This window comes from Chelmon rostratus, chromosome 7 (genome assembly GCF_017976325.1).
Source record: "Chelmon rostratus isolate fCheRos1 chromosome 7, fCheRos1.pri, whole genome shotgun sequence".
NCBI lineage: Eukaryota > Metazoa > Chordata > Actinopteri > Chaetodontiformes > Chaetodontidae > Chelmon > Chelmon rostratus.
The window spans coordinates 508,209-528,031 of NC_055664.1; the positions used below are offsets into that span (position 1 = coordinate 508,209).

At 39.3% G+C, this 19,823-nt stretch overlaps 2 protein-coding genes across 5 annotated transcripts in view; one reads left to right on the forward strand and one right to left on the reverse strand.

Moving 5' to 3' along the window:
• The window catches only part of nf1a (neurofibromin 1a), a 123,665-nt gene that overhangs the window by 24,904 nt on the left and 78,938 nt on the right, over window positions 1-19,823 (reverse strand). For all 4 annotated transcript variants that reach the window (XM_041940005.1, XM_041940003.1, XM_041940004.1 and 1 more), the window contains 5 exons: window positions 5,066-5,498; window positions 4,174-4,514; window positions 3,088-3,290; window positions 1,722-1,915; window positions 1,499-1,639 (listed from right to left, as the gene is read on the reverse strand). In XM_041940005.1, the coding sequence (XP_041795939.1) occupies window positions 1,499-1,639; window positions 1,722-1,915; window positions 3,088-3,290; window positions 4,174-4,514; window positions 5,066-5,498 (1,312 nt within the window). The remainder of the gene's footprint in view (window positions 1-1,498; window positions 1,640-1,721; window positions 1,916-3,087; window positions 3,291-4,173; window positions 4,515-5,065; window positions 5,499-19,823) is intronic.
• On the forward strand, window positions 11,758-15,162 carry LOC121608709 (cell wall integrity and stress response component 2). The gene is made up of 2 exons (XM_041940008.1): window positions 11,758-11,885; window positions 12,409-15,162. Exon 2 carries the CDS (start codon window positions 12,456-12,458, stop codon window positions 13,773-13,775), a length of 1,320 nt encoding a protein of 439 aa, XP_041795942.1. The 5' UTR covers window positions 11,758-11,885; window positions 12,409-12,455; the 3' UTR covers window positions 13,776-15,162.

Genomic DNA, 19,823 nt, shown 5'->3' on the forward strand with positions numbered 1-19,823 from the left:
GCTGATTAATTTAATTTTTGTAAGATAATCGATTAAGTAAGTAAGTTGTTGCCTAAGAGACTGTGTCAAAGTGGCCCAGGTAGCCAAAATGTTAGTGTTTGTATGCAGGACTGGAAATTCAAATGGAATAAAAAGTTGAGGAGATGTAAAAAAATAAAAAATAAATAAATTCTGGGGTCTGAAGAAGACTTTTACATTTGAACATGTAAATGACACATTCTGGTGCAGTTTGAGATACTGTTTCATCTCAGGCTACTGCATGTAGCTAGCAATTCAGATCAGCTGGTTTATGTCCAAGTGCATTTCTGTCCAAGTGCATGTATATATAACTGTTGAGTATTTTTCCACCACTTCTCCTTGCTGCATCTGAAAAACGGCTGACAGTAAAACTTCATCCTTTTAGTGCAACACAGCCTGTATCAATTGATGCTCTCAGCACACACGGAACACTATATTCAAACAGAAGTAGTCAAGGTACTGTAGCAGTAAGTAAAGAAAAGTGCTACAAAGAAAAACCTGCCTTGCCTTATCACAAATGTAATGAAAAAAATATTTCTGACACACAGCAAGACACTGTTGATGTGTGGACTTCCAATCACAGAATCATTGGTTTTGACATGCATCATGTGCTGCTGGCTACAATGCCTTGAGAAGCAAATCACTCACATCCCAAATAGAATTAGAAGAGGGAAAACTCACTGGGTGAGCTTAAGTTAGCTCACTTCCAAAGTCAGTAAATATGAACAAGGTAATGTTTGTGTAGCTTGGCTGAACAGCAGCATTTGCCACAGTTTCATAATGAACCAAAAATATTTTCACACTTCTCTTAATAACATAAAAGATCTCAAACATTGTGCAAAGCTTCTCTCACTCCCGTGAGTGAGCGCGTGCATGCGTACAGTGGGGGTTGGGGGTCATTACAACATTTGTGACTACATCTGAGACACCTAGGCATTTTGAGGACAACAGTTAACAAAAGGTTAACTAACTTTACAGTATCCATTGCAGTAATCCACTACTCCAAACACCATTTTATCATTGTCAATGTACGACAGCAAGCAGACAACATCAATGCATAGGTTATCATTGATAATGAGGAATTCCCAGTAAGCACAGTTCATAAGATCGCGTTACTTAAGTCACACACCCTGTCACTATTACTGATTGGATGGTGATTCACCACTTTCGCTCCATTTCTTTGATGACTTAAATTCATGCTCTAGTCAATTTTGTACTGACCATTTATGAACAGTATTAAGCTCTGTCTAGTTTACCATGTTTTGTGGGTGTGACTTTTTGCCGTGTCATCACCATTGATATCTGTACACCAAATGTGTTTATGATTAAATTCTTTACTAGAGCACAAAATTGTTTACAAGAGCACAAAGTTCTTTATAGATCAAGCCTCCAAGAGCACCAGATTGATGCATTTAACTATTAAATCACTGGGAAACCAGGCAAATATTATTCTACCATAGCTCAGAGTGGAGAGTCTCACCTTGCTGGAGACCAGTTTAACATTCCCTGAAGCCAGAGCTACTGCAGTATCAGCCATGACCTCTGCTTTGATGGAGCCCAGACCTCCTGTGGCACTGGTCTTAATGAAGCTGTCCAACACCACATCCAACAGGTCTGTTATCTGAAGACAATGAGAAAGTTAGAGGTCAAATCCCCAATACATTTTTACTTATGTAAAAATGATGTTGGTGTGGTAGACCCACCTGGCCCAGGCTACCCCAGATCTTGGCCTGGATAGAAGGATACATCTGCTTTTCATTTATCGTCATGGTAATTAGTTTGTCCAAAATGGCAGTGACACGCTGGCGCTTGGCGTCGTCATTATGTTTACAGAAGCGAACCAGATTGAGTAGCCAGGGTGTCATGTACTCCAGGCAGAGATGCTTCAGCTCAATACCTGCAATAGAAAAACTTCATCAACACACCATCTGGTTTACTGGTTTAATACAAAGTTCAGTTCATAGTTCATAGTTGGGTCAATGGTGAAAATAGAGAGAAATTAGATATATTTGTATAATCTGTGGATTAAAAGAGTTCAACAAAGCAATTTTAACATAATAAGGGCTGCTCACTGATATTTCACATGACAGTTTACTCACAACGAGTACTCACTCAGCCTGAAAACAGTTGTATAATGGCTTTAGTGGCCTTGGAGGACCTTTGTCAGTCTAAGGAAATAATTCTGATGAGGTCACTGAAGACGACAAATTCATGACAGGAAGTCAGTGTTACCAGCTTGAGGTGTAGAGTTTGCAGGAGTGTATTTACCAGGCATTTACATGGCAGGGAGGGTCTACTGAAATCATACTACAGGTTGCATCATGGCAGGCATGTCCAAACTATTCCATAAAGGGCTGTGTGGCTGCAGGTTTTCATTCTGACCAAGGAGGAGCACACCAGGCTGGACTCATTTAATCATCTGATCTCAGCTGATAATCAGGCGACCTCTTGACTGGTTGGAACAATAACCTGCAGCCACACGGCCCTTTATGAAACAGTTTGGACATGCCTGCATTGTGGGAAAGGTAAGGTCTTGTTTAATACACACAAGACTTACAAGAGCTGTTGAAAAACCAATGTGTGTGTAGTGAGAGAATCCAATTGATTCGAATCACAGTCACCCATGAAAATCAACCAAACCAGAAACACTGGCAACACATTTAAAAGCTGCATTGGCAAAAAAAATTCTCCTCTCTTGTCCAGCTCAGTGTTACACAGTACAGCCCTCTGACGCACTGGCAACACGACACCTGCTTCACAAAATGTAAAACTATTTAAATAAAACAAGAATTCATCAAGGCCTTTTTTGACTTACAGTAACTAACTTAGACTGCGTCCACGAACATAAGTGTGCCCTTAATGGTTTGCTGTTTTTAAGCTCCTTGTTGGGGAAACATTACTTTAAGGTTGACAATATCAGATGATGGCAGTTATGCAGAGCAGAATTTAAGACACCCATTTGAGCACAATGTGTCTATTGGGTTCAGAAAGGGTACAAAGGGTAGAGAGTTATAAAGTGAAACAGCTGTACGTATATACTGTACATAAAGCTCTGTTAAGTGCACTTACTGGACTTGCTGAAGCCTGAAATACACTCCTCCAGAAACTCCAGTGTCAGATGGGGCTCATTGGCAGCCAGGGTCTTGCTGATGGAGACAATGAAAAGGGTATTGTTGGCTGGGATGCAGAGGCCAGATGTCTCCAGCAACTGGCCCTCTATCTTTAGGTTGAAGGTGCAAGTCAAAGCACACAACAGATTGTAAGCCGCAGACCTGGATGTGAGATGAGCAACAAGTCAGCGGTGTGTTAAGGCATGACAAAAGTAGTGCAATTTTTTTTTCAGTTTTACCATTCCTTAATAAAACCAAAGGTAATTTTACATATGCAGCCCAAAATAGAAAATATTTGACATTTTGGTACCTACAAATCTGGATACAAAAGCATCCAAAATGTGATACAAAATGTTTGCTGCATTTTAGACAATTATCTACTTTTTAGTGTGGATTCTTACATTCTCCAGTTGAGAAGAGTTCACAGCAGAAATTACAACTTGTATGACAAAAAGAAAAATCCTTGATATCTCACTTACAACCTCCATTCCAAAAAGGTTGGGACAGTGTGGAAAACATAAATAACATGAAAAACATGAATGTGAAGAAAAAAAATAAATAAAAAAAATGAAAAACTGCCCCATCCTTGCTTGTGAACGACTGAGCCATTTGAGGATGCTCCTTCCACACCCAATCATGACACTATTACCTGTTACCAATTAACCTAATTACCCAAGGAATGTTCTCTGTGTTTTTTGGACATTCAATAACTTTCTTAGTCTTTTGTTGCAGTTATCCAAGCTTGTTTGAAACATGTTACTGGGGTCAAATTCAGAATAAGTATATATCTACAAAACATTAAATATATTGTCTTTCTACTGTTTTCAATTCAGCATATGTCAACAAGGATTAGCAAATTATCACATGCTGTTTTATTTATGTTTCAAACAGTGTCCCAACTTTTTTTGGAATGAGGGCTATACATGGATCAGACCCCCTCTTCTTTTGTAGCCACACTTTTTTCATTAAGGCAGGTAAGGTTACAGTGTTTTTCTAGATCAAAGAATCTTGCTAAGCATAACTCTAAATGCCCTGCAGAACTGACCTGAGGCTGGGGTCAGAACTGCCAAGATTCAGCAGAGCGATGTTGAGCAGAGTGCCAGGAACATCTTTCGGTCGGATCTTGGTGTGCTGTGGGATGGAATCTGGCTGCGACAGTTCCCAGCGTGTCCGGATATGGATTATTGATTGGACAATGGCGTCACACTCCTGGTGCATGAATGTTAGTGGTGTTCCCTGGTTGGCCATGGTGAGGGTGAACTGGCTCTCATCAACCAGGCAGATCTCTTCAATCTCTGAGGCGTAGTATACGTCGTTGAGAAAGACGGGCTGACCCAGGACACGGGTCCGCTCGGCTGAGGTCACCTGAACTGCTGTCGAGCCCACCTGATCAACAAGAAAACATACACTGTTTTAGGAAATCCAAGGGTAGCTCACTAAGGACATTACGAACATTCGCTTCAAATCCTTTTGGTGTATGTATAACTCAGACTCCACAAAAATTGGGACACTGTGTAAAACAAATAAAAACAGAATGCAAACAAACTGTCTACTGTTTCACAAAGTGGTAAACCACAACCCATCCTTGCTTGTGAATGATTGAGCCTTTCGAGGATGTCCCTTTCATATCCAATCACGATACTATCCATTTTTACAATATATTATTACCAATGAACAGTTGTTTTTCGAGTATTCTACAATTTTCCCTGTCCTTGCTCCAACTTGTTGATGGCATCAAATTTAGAATTAGCATATATTTACAAAAATCACTGAAGCTGATGAAGTAAAAATTGAAGATAGCCTTTGTATTGTTTTTAATTAGCATATGTCAGAAAGGATGAGCAAATTATTACATTCTGTTTTATTTATGCTTGAGACAAATTCTGGGTTGTATTCATGGCACCTTATAGTAAAACCTACTATGGCTGCATCCTCACCTTTATTGAAACCTTGGTGTCTTTGTGGGCCAGTTTAAGGGCATTGTGGAACACTTTAAGGTCTTCCTCCAGAGTCAGCGTGGCTGCAGGCAGCTTCTGTTGGTCGGGCTCAATGTGCTCGGCCAGCTTGGCCGGAGAATCAATGAACTGAAGCCTTTTGCTGCCCTTCAGTCCAGTCAGCAGCCGCTCATGGTATTTGGTGTACTCCCTCACCCAAGTGTTGCAGTTGTAGACATAGACAGCTGCTACGTTCTCATAGGCAAAGCCAGGAAAGACCACAAACCACTTGGACAGGAAGTCGGTCTTGAAACGATTGCTGGGTCCTACATGTGTTAAGTCTACTACTATCTCATAAGGCTTTGCGTAGTAGGGTTTGAGGGTGAGGAGGACATGGTAGATGAGCAGGTCACCATTGATCTGGCCTGTTTTGAACCTAGAGAAAAGAAATGAAAAAAAATAAGAGAAGGTCAAATTCTAATTCAGGCCTTCTGTAGTAAATGCTGCATTATTGGAGACAGAATTCAGCAACTATTGCCCTCAGTGGGTACTGATTTATCTTCAAATACAGAAACCATAGCAGTAGCTGTTAAACCTGTCGTATTTTTAGACAGCTTCTCTCCTGTCAAGCTTCACGAAATAATCTCAACAATTTCCTCATCAAAATCATCAACCTGTATCTTAGATCCCATCCAGACCAAGCTGTTTAAAGATGTTTTACCCTTAATTGGATCTTCTGTATTAGACATGATCAACCTGTCTCTGTCAACAGGCTATGTACCACAGACCTGTAATAAAACCTCTCCTCAAAAAGCCTACTCTTGATCCAGGGGTTTTAGCTAACTATAGATGTATATCTAACCTCCCCTTTCTCTCTAAAATTCTTGAGAAAGCAGTTGCTAATCAGCTGTGAAACTTATTACATAACAATAATTTATTTGAGGATTTCCAGTCAGGAGTGCACCATAGCACAGAGACAGCATTGGTTAAAGTCAAAAACGACCTTCTTGTTGCATCAGACAAAGGACCTGTCTCTGCACTGGTATTACTAGATCTTAGTGTCGCATTTAACACTATTGACCATGGTATCCTATTACAGAGACTGGAACACCTTATTGGCATCAAGGGAACTGCATTAAGCTGGTTTAAATCCTACTTTTCAGAACGATTTCAGTTCGTACAGGTTAATGATGACTCAAAGCAAGTCGTGGAATTCCGCAGGGTACTGTGCTTGGACCAATCCTTTTCACTCTATAAATCTTAGCAACATAATCAGGAAACATTCCATAAATTTTCACTGTTATGCAGATGATACTCAGCTATATTTATCAATGAAGCTAGAGGAAACCAATCAATTGACTAAACTCCAAGTGTGTCTTAAGGAAATAAAGACCTGGATGACCTGCAATTTTTTGTTATTGAATTCAGAATGAAGCTGAAGTTATCGTATTTGGGCCTAAACACCTTAGAAACTCACTATCTGATGAGATAGTAACTATGGATGGCATAGCGCTGGCCCCCAGTACAACCGTAAGGAATCTGGGAGTCATCTTTGATCAGGATTTGTCATTTAACTCCCACGTAAAACAAATTTCAAGGACTGCTTTTTTTCCACCTACGAAACACTGTTAAAATCAGGCACTGCTTGTCTCAAAATGATGCAGAAAAACTAGTCCACGAATTTGTTACTTCCCATTTACTTACTATCAGGCTGTCCCAATTCGTTGCTAAATACTCTCCACCTAATCATCATATAACATAACAACATATTTCTCCGATAATAGCCGTGCCACACTGGCTACCTGTAAAATCTCGAATCGAATTCAAAATCTTTTCAGTGACCTACATATCATTAAATGCTCAGGTACCACCTTATCTTACCTCTAAAGAACTCATAGTACCCTATTACCCCGGTAGAACATTGCCATACCAGAATGCAAGCTTACTGGTGGTTCCTAAAGTCTCTAAAAACAGAACGGGAGCCAGAGCCTTTAGTTATCAAGCTCCTCTCCTGTGAAACCATCTTCTAGCTATTGTCCAGGAGGCAGACACCCTCTCTACATTTAAGAGCAGGCTCAAAACTTTCCTTTTTGATAAAGCTTACATTTAGGGCAGGCTCAGGCTTGCCTTGGACCTGCCCCTAGCTATGCTGCCATAGGATTAGGCTGCCGAGGGACTTCCAATGACACGCAACCCTCTGTTCTTCTCTCCCTCTCCATCTGTATACGTTCTTGTCCTATCAAGGCATGTTACTGACTTGGTTTCTTCCACGGAGTCTTTGTGCTTTCTTGTCAAGCAGGTCCGAATGGAGAGCAGCTGAGCCTGGACTACTGAGTTCACCTGCCGGACATCCACTGCAACTATTATTGTTATTAGCAATGTTACCATTATTATATTATTAGATCTATTATTAGATCATAGTACCGCACTAATGCAATACTATGTTCATATACTATCTACTATTAATATGTTAATACATCACATACATAAATATATCACACAGGCATATACCATGCCATATGTACTTTGTATACCTATAAATCAATTACAGCTGTCAAAACTATGATTTCTGTCCAACCCCGAACCTCTCTCTCTATATCTTTATCTCTCTCTCTCTGTCTCTGTCTCTCTCTCTCCATGCCTCTCTCACCCACCCAACCGGTCAAAGCAGACCCACCCAGAGCCTGGTTCTGCTCGAGGTTTCTGCCTCCTAAAACAAAGTTTTTCCTCGCCACTGTTGCTCATGAGGGAATTGTCGGGTCTCTGTAAATAAAGAGTTTGGTCTGTACCTGCTCTAAATGTAAAGTGTCCTGAGACAACTTTGGTTGTGATTTGGCGCATATAAATAAAATTGAATTGAATTTTTTTTTTTTCGGTTTATCTTCATACACAGGCCTAAAAATGTTCATAGAATAATATGTAATACTAATGAAAACTGTTTTGGCTTCTGATAAACTACAAACTACTACTTCTTTTTTGTCTCTCAGTTCTTGTAAGGTCTTACGCATCTGTGGTATTAAACCGGAGGCCCTGAAATAACCATATCAGAAAAAGACGCAGAAAGGGGGACAGGAAGTGAGTTCAGAGTATCTCAAAAGTCCGGCTGCAGCAGGCGTCTAACTGCATCCCTTCACCAGACCTCAGAATAAGACTTCTTTAAGTAAGTATTATCAACACAAGATCATGCTGCTTTTGTTCACATTAAAAGTGAAAGATTTAGTAAATATGATACCACAAAAGTCATCAAGTAGTAAACTTCCTGGTCTGAATCTTTTGCAATGGCACAGCTGTACTTAAGTAGTAGCTTAATCTGGGCAAAGAGAGATTCAGTTCCTAAATTTATCTTAAACAGTTTTGTGGAATGCTGCTAGTTATGTAGAAGGTCTGCATCTCTAAATTAGATTTACTCTTTCTCAACATGTTTGTTCTATTTCAGAGTACAATGGAAAGCACCAGAACTTTTCTCTGGCTGTTTCTCCTGCTCAACTTGCTGCTGTTCTGTCCTGCTGATTCAGACCTTTCAACCACCCAGCCTTATTTGTACAAAACAGAAGATTATGTTGGCAGCTCAACTCCTGCCCTGGAGCCGACCCTCGCTACCACTGACCACACAAACTCTTTTGATACAGACACCAATGGCACTCATGGCAACTGCCTGATTGACACTGAAATGGGTCTGATTGCTATAGGTTCAGCAGGGGGACTGCTAGTCTGTCTTCTGGTTGCCACTGTGGTATTGGCATGCCAGGTCTGCAACATTCAGCACCGGGTTTATAACCCCCGAATCTCCCGGTCCAACATGGACTTGGTGAGCAGTGCCGGCTACTGGGGCATTAACCGGCCGGAGGTCGGAGGACTGGTTGGGCCGTGTGACGCCAGTGTCATGCTCGAGGAGGTGAGAGCAGACAGCAAGATGGAGGAGGACAGGCAGGCTGAAATACAGGAGGCAGGGGAGGAAGCTGGGCCAGGACTTGAAGAAGGGGCCATGGCACTGTCTTTTGATCCTGAAGAGAAGGCCTGTTATATGCCAAGCTCCATCTCCAGGGATTCCTGCCTGGAGGTTCCCAGGGATCTAGAGGATATGCCCCTTGTTGTGTGAAGAGAGCCTGACATCAATAAACCAGACACTTCACTCAAGACAAACAGAAACTTCTCAGTTCAACTGTGTTAACTTGGTATGTTTGATTTATGTTTTTTCCAATTTATTCCCCCTTGTTAAAATGCCTGGAATGCTGCCTGGAAATTTTAATTTTTGGTACCCATATGAAATTTTGACATCTTACTTTGAGAAATATAATCCCAAACCAAAAAGTGGGGCTGTTGTGTAAAATGTAAATAAAAAATAGAATGTAGTCATTTGCAAAAGAAGTTTTTACTGATTTTGCTTTTGCAAAGCGTGGCAAGGCCCATGCAGTAAGATCCAATATAGGTACAATTGTGTTTGACAAAGCGGTGACCCTCGGCCCACCCTTGCTTGTGAGTGACTTAGCCTTTCCAAGATGCACGTTTCAAAACCCATTCACAATACTACCACCTGTTACCAATGAGCCTGTTTACCTGGCAAATGTTCCAAACATGCTATGTTATGTTACCTGAGCATTCCACAACTTTCCCAGTCTTTTGTTACCCCTGTCCCAACTTATTTGAAACCTGCCATTAAATTCACAATAATCACATATTGAAAAAAAGCTAATGACATTGATTGGCAAAAACATTAACTGTATTGTCTTTGTACGGTTTGTGTATATATCATAAAGGATAACCAAGTCACAGTCAATTTTATTTATGCTTTATACAGTGTTCCAACTTTTTGGAATCAGGATTGTACATTTTTCAACATAAGCTTCTTTCAAAATTATGCTTTTATCTGATCAAAAAACAGGTATTTAAATCTGACAATGCATTCAATGCCAGTGTTTGATACTCAGTGCTAAAGACACTTTGGTCCACATCAAAAAATTATCATGGTTCCATACCATCATTCCCAGTCATGTGTACTATATATACTGTATTTTGATGTATGAAGCTACAAGTGGAATTTATTCAAAATATCTATATTGTGTAGGAAAAAAGTATGTCAGAGTAATTAAATATAACGTTTAAACATCTACTACGATATGCTACGTATTTTTACACATTTGCTTAACAAACTCGATACTTGTTATAAGACTGCTTGATCTGGCTCAATTTTCTTGTTTTACAACTTATCTGAGTGGACAGAACAATTTAAGAAACAAAGAGACAAATGGCAACAACAACAAGATCAACACACTTTAAAAGTATCAAAGAGATACCAAGCCGTGGTGAAATGACGGTCCAAAAGTTGGGTACACTGTCTATTAACAGTCCTGGTATTAATAAATCTCTCTTGGACTTTGCATCTGTCAGTTTAGGTGTCTATGATTTCTTACCTGTAGGGTAGACTTTCTAATACTACTGTTCTTTTCTGCTCTAGTATAAATGAAAAAGAGCCTATTAACATATCATGTTTTAACGTGTCAGGTTTTAAATAAATGGATTTTGCATTGCAGCAATGCCTTGTGGTTGAAATTAATATTCATAAGTCTTTATCCCTTTACTTATATTTGCTTCTTTAGGGTGTGTATAGTTACAAAATTGCATTATTGTAAGAAATTATTAGCCAGAGGTTTTTTACTGGGAAGCAAAAAAACAAAACACAAAAAACAAAATTCAAATATTGCTTTTATACAGTTTCCCAGCTTGGGATAAATAAAGTCAGTCTATCTCTCTATCTCTCTATCTGTTTATTAGGGTTCAAGCCCTGAAGGGGCTGTTTTATGTCGTGTCTCAAATTGCAGTGAGCTAGAATGCACTAAAAACATGAAACTCAGCCACATAACTGAAAATGACGTGCAAGTGCTTCCCAAGGAATAGGAGCCCAATTAGCCAGATGGTGGCACTGTAATTAAAGCCCCACAAAACCTTGTGGACAGAATTTCACCAGTTTTGCTGTGCATGCTCTGGTATTAAAAAGAAAATGAAAATCAAGTATTTACTCACAACTCAAGATGCCTTTGAGCAATCATGATTAGACTCATTGAAGACATCTCACTTAATGTCCAGAACATACACACTAAGTTTGGACAGGTGGAAGAAAATGCAGAACTTTCAGTGTGCAATTACTGAAATTCATCAAACTTTGTGATGATGGTATGGGATTGGTCTCACGACTTACTTAAACACAATTTAACTAGCTGAAGTGACTTTGCTTACCTTTGCGAAGCCTGAAACTCGCTAGTCTCGCTACTTTAATTTTGGCCAATTGAGCTTCTTCCTTCTGTTGAACACAAAAGGACTTGAACCCAGAATCGCTGCTTGCAACTATATTTAGAATTACAATGGAACTATTGTTATTATGAACTATTGTATTCTTGTGCATTCACTATGTATAGTAGGATTTGGGGAGACACACATTTAGAAGGCTAAATGGCGCTTCCTCTGGCCTTAAGACTGTGGGTGTAGCCACATTAGATAAAGTTGCTGGACTTATTGGATTTTTACAGAGGATAATTCAGTTCAATTGTTTTATTAAGCATTGTAGCAAGGCTTTGGTGAGAAACACGAACTTCTACATTTAGCACAGCAGGATGAGCATGCATAGTGTTGTCATCAGCTTCACATGTGACACTTCCTTTAAGTGAGGAAATAATCAGTCTCAACATTTCAGCAAAGAAGAGCCATCCATGCCCCTAGTTCCTGCTCAAGAGACACCCTGCCAGACAGGCAACAGCATAATAATCCTACAACTATTTAATTTATAATTTATCCTGGAAGCACAGAGGTCATCTGTGTAAAGTCACTGGTAAGTACATTTTAATTGCATTATTAATGTAGTCTTAGGTCTAGCTAATATCTCGAGTGCTTTGGATTGATGCTAAATGGGTGTGTCCACAAAAAAAAGAGTATTCAACTGCCATGGCTGACAAGTCTATACACAGAAGACTTATATATAATAGATGGATTAAGAAATGAGAATAACTAAGTTATAAAAAAACATGAAAAAATAAATTATCAAAGCAAACTCTTATTTCCTTGATTAAACTGAAAATCTCCTGTTGATTCATATTTTAACATTGTAAAATGTAACCAAAGACAAGTGGAGAAATGAATGTAAATCAGTTGAAACTGTTGACTGTAGTGCTTTAAATATACATAGACCTTTGAAATATATGCCTATTGCATCTAGTGGAAATGATGCAAGACCAGGTTGCATTTCAGAACACTATCCCTTGTTGCTCAAACTCCCTAAACTACTTCCTCATCAGAAAGCATTGCTTCAGACTGTATGCTATGCATCTCTGACAAAATAACTTCCTCTGTTGTAGCTACAAAGGCACAGCAAGGACTCAGAAGACTGAAGAAAACAGGGATTATGAATTTTGCAAGTCGAATTTTCATATGGTTGCTGCCACTGACAGCAAGCACCACAGTGACATCTGGCCAGAATCACAACTTCATGAATGTGATGACAGGAGTGGTAGGAAATAAGTTCCCTCACAGCCAGCTAACAACGCAGGAGGCGTCCATGTTAAATACACTCTCAGAGGTCTCAGGTCGAAACATCAGACAGTCTAACATTGTTGATGTAAATCTAACAGAGGAAAAAATGACAACACACAGCACTAAATCATCACTGCAAACAACTCAAACAATGCCTTCGAAAATATTCTTATCAAATATTCAAACAGCAACAACTCCATCAAATTCCATATCATTTCAATTAAAGAGCTCAACAGTACGCATGAAATCCACGACAGAAGTACAATTTAAAGTCACAACATCAGCAACAATGGCGGTAACCAGTCAAGCCAGCAACCCAACCACGATCACAAATGTACCTTCAATGCTCAGGAGCTCCATCCAAAGCCAAGACACAGGAAACACAGCGGCCTCCCAATTCACCAGTGGTAAAATTACCCATTTATCTAGACATCCAACACAGTTTACAGTCCTCATCTCTACTACAACCACATCTTCCAAGCGTGTTGAAGACAAGTCTATAAGTACAAGTCCAGTCACAGGTGATGACGCTATGCAGTCCACAGGTTTATACAAAACTTTACTGGCCACAGCAAATACACCACTCATCCACATCACTGAGGCAAAGAAAAGACAAGATCCTGCAGAAAAAAATGCAAAGTCCAAAAACGGAACAAACCACAGTAAAGCTGTGGCAGGGCTAGTAAGTGGAGCCCTGGTATTGATGATGATAGGATTCCTGCTAATCTATATAAAGAAACAGAAGCTTCAGAGGCAGCAGATAACAACTAGAGACTGGGCTGGTCCTTCACCATTTCTGGAGGGTGGAGCTGACAATGGCCAGGCAACACTGAGGTCATCTCACCGAATTCCTCTCTCCACCTTCCTGCCTCAGAGGCTGTCCAAAAGGATGTCCTTGCTCCCAGAAAAAGATGACGAGTCAGAAGACATGACACCAGGTACTACATTTGGAGATAAACATCAAGAGAGTATATTTGGTCTAGAGGTGGACGTAAATGATGTACAAAAAAGCAATGGGAGTGCTGCAGTTGTTCCAGAAATGAAACACACAGGAAACACTCCAGAGCCAATTAAAAACTCTGTCTCAGTGTCGTTTTCACAAATGAACGACCCACTGTCCACAAAGGTTACAAACCTCACTGAAGACCATCCTGCTACTCTGTCTGGAGCTGTGAAAAATGATCTGGCATAATTGAAAGATGGCCTTGGGCAACCTTCAGTGAACTTAATCCCCGAACCCACCAATGCATCCACTTTCTTTCACTTTTGTTTCTGGGACGCATTAACAGTAACAGAGAACACAGTAAACAAACTGATTAACATGACAAGAGAGAAGTGATGCTTATCTAGGTCTCTTCTGTAAACTTTGAAAAGGAGTATCACAGTATTGTAATATTAACAGAAAAGTATTTTTCTTATTTTTAGAGCCCTAATTAGGTGTGATGGACAGGGCAATGTTACAGTCATATGTCAGGTTATTGGAACCTTTAGTGTAAGTCACTCTGCTTCTAAGTTAGTCAACAACGTAACTACGGCTCTCCCCATTACCTCTTCAGATATTCTCACACCAGAACGCTGCTATATTTTTTTGATCATCATGTAAAAATGTATGTATGTAATGCAAAAACAAGGTATATGCAGGCAACTTTGTAATCATCTTGCAGCAAATGGAAAAGGATATGTAGTGGTGAGAACAAACATACTTGTGGTACAGTACAGGGGCCAGCAGATTGTTAACATATGACTAATAACTGTAAATACGATAGGCTAAACACAAACCTTTGCATTTTCTACATCTTTGCTTAGATCTGATGATGAAAAAAGGCTGCCTAATGTTTCATTGAAGATAGTCCACTTGACAGTCAAGACTACACAAAGTAATGTAGCATGCACATTACATATCTTATACATATCATGTATTAAAAACTTTCACAAGAGAACAGCACATTTATCAATATCTGACTTTCAGATTTGTTAGTCATAAGTTAAACTGTTTTATGAGGCTTGTGTAATAAGTCTACAGAAAACTTCCTCCAGTGTCTCAGTGGAAATGTAGGCACCGCCATCATAAAACACTGGCTACAGGACTGTTAACCATTTTCCCTCATCTTCCACAGGCTCAGCAGTTTTCAGCTACGCCTACTGCTGACAGTTATGGGTTAATGATTTCATATGTAAACTGTGCTGTTCAGTGTGGTTCCGTGGTTTTCACAATTTACCATTTCTAGGCTATGAGTCAAGTGAGTACTTCGGTATGTTTAAACTAGTCATTTGGTCATCTTCTTCCTGTGCATGTAGGTAGTAATCCTGATCATGAAGATTTTGGTTAAAATATCTCTAAATCTGTATTTGTATATTTTTAATTACTTTTGTGTTTCTTTTGTTGTATCTGAAGAGAATTCTGAATGTTGGCCAGAGAAAAAAAGTCTTGTGAAATGGTTTCTGTTACATGTCTCTGAGTGGTTGGGTGTGTTGTTGGATGTCACATTAAAAACAAACCCACTTCAACATACCAAATAATTCTACAGCTGTACACTAACTGGTAGCTTCAAATGAATGACACTGTTAGTCATATTAAAACCTAGAAGGCAAAGGACAAAGTGACTGACTTCACTGCAATTGTATTTATTGCTATTACTGTATATGCTGAAGTGATACCAGCCTGACAGTAGCCTATGAGCTGGCCCTCATTCACACTCTATTAGCAGGGCCATGAGCCAACTAAACTGGTTAACATCATGTGATAATGCCAGGGAAGAACACTTACATTACCATTACATGCTTAGTTGTGATTATCTGTCTAATTCAGTAACAATATATTTCAAACAATTACTCTCAGTTTAGGCTAATCATCATTAAAAGCTGGAAAACTTCTCCATTGCTTTTTCACTAAAATGTAATATACATTAGATGAAGAATAGCCTTAACTGGCTTTCAATGTTTAATTGTGTGGTGTTCTGAGATAATCGAGTTTTTTTTTTATCCACTTCAATACTGTCAACAGAATTTAGTCAAATCTTTATTCCCTGATCATCACTACTTGTCCCCCAGTTATATTTTTGCAAAATCTCACAGTAGTGTTGAAAATCACCACTGTAATATAATTTAAAACTGCATTTACCCAGTTTCCCCTCTGGAATCAATGAAGTATTTTGATTCTGTTAAATGGATCATTTGGCACTGACATACTATCACCTCATTAATCTGATATGGCAAACAGTTACAGTTCAGTTCACTTACATATTCATCACAGAGTAATATTTGAAATCATTAGGGCTGTTTCTATGAAAACAAGCCTGCTGCACCATAAAATAATGCTATGAGAGCAGTGAGAGTGAACGAAAAACGGAATGTTGAGAGCTAAACACTGAGCTGAAACTGACTAAAAAACCTCTGTAAAGCTGAGGGGAGGTGCAGATTCAGCTGATAATTCTCTGAAAGGCTCATCACTACCAGAGACACCTGAATGACATTGTCATTTAATACATTGGAATGATAAAAGTATGCAATGCAGTTGCTTTAATCCAGGTGGTACTAGAGTACATAGAGTAGAAGTCTGTTAAATCAACAACACTGAACCAAAACAAAATATGTGTGCTACAAAGATAAAAGGCTCCACAGAGGTAAGAGGAACTGGATGGTTGGTGATAACCTTTCACGTTACACAGTCATTTTATCCAGTTTATATAAAGTGTGTATAAGAATGCATGTGCACTAAGGAGAAAGAGAGAACGCTGCTGAAGCATGCTGTTGTCAGCATGTACTGAAGCACGCATGCGCTCTCACGCACACAGAGGTGCGCGCACGCATACATGCATGCACGTGCACACACACCAATGCTTCTTGCTTGCCTCATCAGCAGCAGAGTGGGCTGGCTCGCTGCTGCAATTCTCTCAGCTCTCTCTCTCTCTCCCTCCCTCCCTTCTACGGATCTCCTTCTAACCCACACCTCCAGCTGTATCTGGAGCCTGCAGAGCAGTGAGCAGGACGGGGCTGGTGCTAGCAGGGAGCATGTTTAGTGCCAGGCCACAACAGCCAGAAAAAAGCGCTTGAGATCACTACCGTACAGCAGAGAATCAACAAAGCACAAGAGGAGAAAAAACAAACAAACAAAAAAGGTATCGGAACTGGAGGAGGAGACAACAGGAAAAAAGGAGAGATGACAGACCAACACTAGAAAGGATGAGGTGAGTGATTTGAAATGGAAAGATTGGAAAAATTGGATGACCCATATACACCTGGTAGGAAGGGCATTTCATTCTGAATCCTGTTAATGCAGTTAACTACAGTATAATGTTGTGCTGGATCATGACGAAACTACTCCCTGCTCTGTTACACTGCAGATTTCTCCTTTTAGTATATCATGGATACATTAGCAAAAGTAACATGACAGCATTTAAACGAGCACAAAGGAACTTAGGGATGTAAGGCACAATCACAGCAGAGCATTAGCTGCCATCAAGTGAATAAGACAATGGTGTGGATACATTTTTGGAACATATTTCAAGGGTGTTGACATGTCCCATAGTACTGTCTTGGAAAAAAAAACAAACACACACGGACCTTGAGTCAGCTCACAACATCTGCAGTTGCGGACACACAGTTAGTGTATCATCCTGAATGAACTGAGTCTCACTGCAGCACTCTGAGCTCCAGTTCCACTGGCAGAGCTTCAACCCGGTTGGGACTCAGGATGACTAGCAGCCTTTTAAAATGCACCAGGAGCAGAAAGCTAAGCTATCTGTCCTGTTTCAGAACAGGACTGGCAAGAAATAGGAAAGCCAGATGGATACTCTGGCTGTGATGTGTTGACAGTCAAAATAATCAGACTGCTTTCCATTTCTGCTGCAGTTCAAAGGCAAATTTATTTCCATACTACTAATTCAGTAACACACAGTATCAGTGGCACAACACAGTGATGACAGCTCAAAGCTCACACTGTTCATATAGCTCAGCTACTTTCGGATTTTAGCCTGAGTGTTGTTCAGAATAGAAGTCTCAAATAAATTATTGAGATAGCAAGTAAGGGGGGGTTACGTTGAAGTTTGGTGAGGACTCCAGTTCTTACAGTGAGTGCCCCAAAAAATTTATATTCGTTGTGTAATGAGCAAATAATGCAGAAAAGGCTCATTATCAGGGCACAGACAAGGCTTCCCAAAGACAAGACCTTGAAAATGGAAAGCATAAATCTAAAGAAATAATAAACAGAAACATTGCAGAAGACAAAATGCAAAAGTACGGCCTTCCCTTTTTAGAAAAGCAACACAACTTTAACAGTCCAAAACAACATAACTCAAACCTGTGGCTCACCTTTGTTCCTCACTGGATACATCTGCAAAAAGTCTAACTCAGACACTTAGTTCGCAGAGCTAAATGCTAAAATCAGCATTCTCACAATGACAATGTGTGTGACATGCTGGAGGCATGCTCACTGTGGTCAATATGCGAACATTTGCTAAGTAGCACTGAAGTACAAAGTACATCTGAAGCTAGTAGGATATATCAGTTCCCTATGAGTTCCCAAGCTTTTCAGGTATCTAAATATAAAAGCTTGAAAACGTACCTATTTGGAACATGGCGATTGCTTGGTCTCTGGTTTTTGCCGTTTGCATCTTTCTCAATATCATTGACCGGCAGAGCAGAAGAGCAAAACCCACAGAGATATACTATTAAAAATGTGAAAAGACACAGTTCAAAAATGTCATTTTAAGGCTATGATTATTTGATTATATCTAATTATTCATAATTAAATTATGAATAATCTTTATTTTTTTATTACTAAATGACTATGACAATAAATTTACCCAAAATAAATATCAATATACATCTTCTCAAAAATATATTTTCTTCTTGTTAGTAGTTAAGTGTTTGAGCTTCACTGTACAGAATGATGTATGTGCACAGTTTGTCACTAGAAGACCTTTTTTATCATTCAGCAACGGAAAGTGTAACGTCTCCGTGCTCATTGAAAATCCAGTTTTAAAGGGGTGGGCCTACGATCATAATTTGTGACATCAAAACAAGTTTGGAAGCCAATTCCGGTCTAATATTCAACTTACACAAGTCTGATATGGAAACTTGAAACCTCCAATGCACATACACTATGAATTAGTGAATTCAGTGAAGTAGGAGACATCTTGAGCTCAACAGTTAACTACATATTCATAAACATAACACATAAACAAGAAAAAAATACACAATTGGGACCATTAGCATTCATATCAGTTACATCATATGCATTCTTGCTTACATTTGTACCATGTGAAAAACAATAGAAAAAAAGTATCTCTGACAAATATGAAAAACTATTTTATTTTATTTTATTATTTTATTCAATCATCCAATCATTTCCATTTCAAAAAGTTGGGACAGGGTCATGTTCACCACTGCGTTGCATCACCTCTTCTTTTGACACTCAGCAATTTTAAAAGTGGAATACTTTCCCATTATTGCTTGATGTTCGATTTCAGCTGCTCAACAGTTCAAGGCCTCCTTTTGTTTTTTACATTTCAAAATGCACCAAATATTTTCAATGGGTGACTAGTCGGAACTGCATAAAGGCCAGTTCAGCACCCAGACTCTTTTAATGTGGTTTGCCATTGTCTTGCTAAAATATGCAAGGCCTTCCCTGAAAAATATGTTGTCTACTTGGCAACATATGTTGCTCCAAAACATGTATATATAGTTCAGCAGCCTTCACAAATATGCAGGTTACCAATGCCATGTGTTTCAACCTTGCCACCTGTGTAAAAAAATGATCAGAATCTCTGAATCTTTTAATGACATTATGTACTGTAGAAAATGTTTGCAATTTTATGTTGGGAAACATTATTCTTCAGTTGTTACACTATTTGCCACTGCAGTCTGGCACAGAGTGGTAAACCCCTTCCCATCTTTACTTCAGAGAGACTCAGCCTCTCTGGGATGCTCCTCCTATACCCAATCATGTTACTAACCTGTTGCCAGTTAACCCAATTCATTGTGAGATGTTCCACCAGCTGTTTTCTTTTAGCATTTCATTACTTTTCCACTGTCTTTTGTTGCAAAAGTCCCAGACACGTTGCTGGTGTCAAATTGTAAATGAGGGTAGAATTTTCCAAAAACAATGACATTTCTCAGTTTCAACATTTGATATGATTTCTTCCTGCTATTTTCAGTTAAATATGGGGTTTCAATGTTTTATAAAGCATCCCAACTTTTTTGGAAATGAGGTTGTAATAGACCTGGTATGATAGACGGC

What these genes read in the sequence shown, in the direction of transcription:
- LOC121608709 (XM_041940008.1), top strand. Translation starts at nt 12,456, where the DNA reads ATGAATTTTGCAAGTCGAATTTTCATATGGTTGCTGCCACTGACAGCA.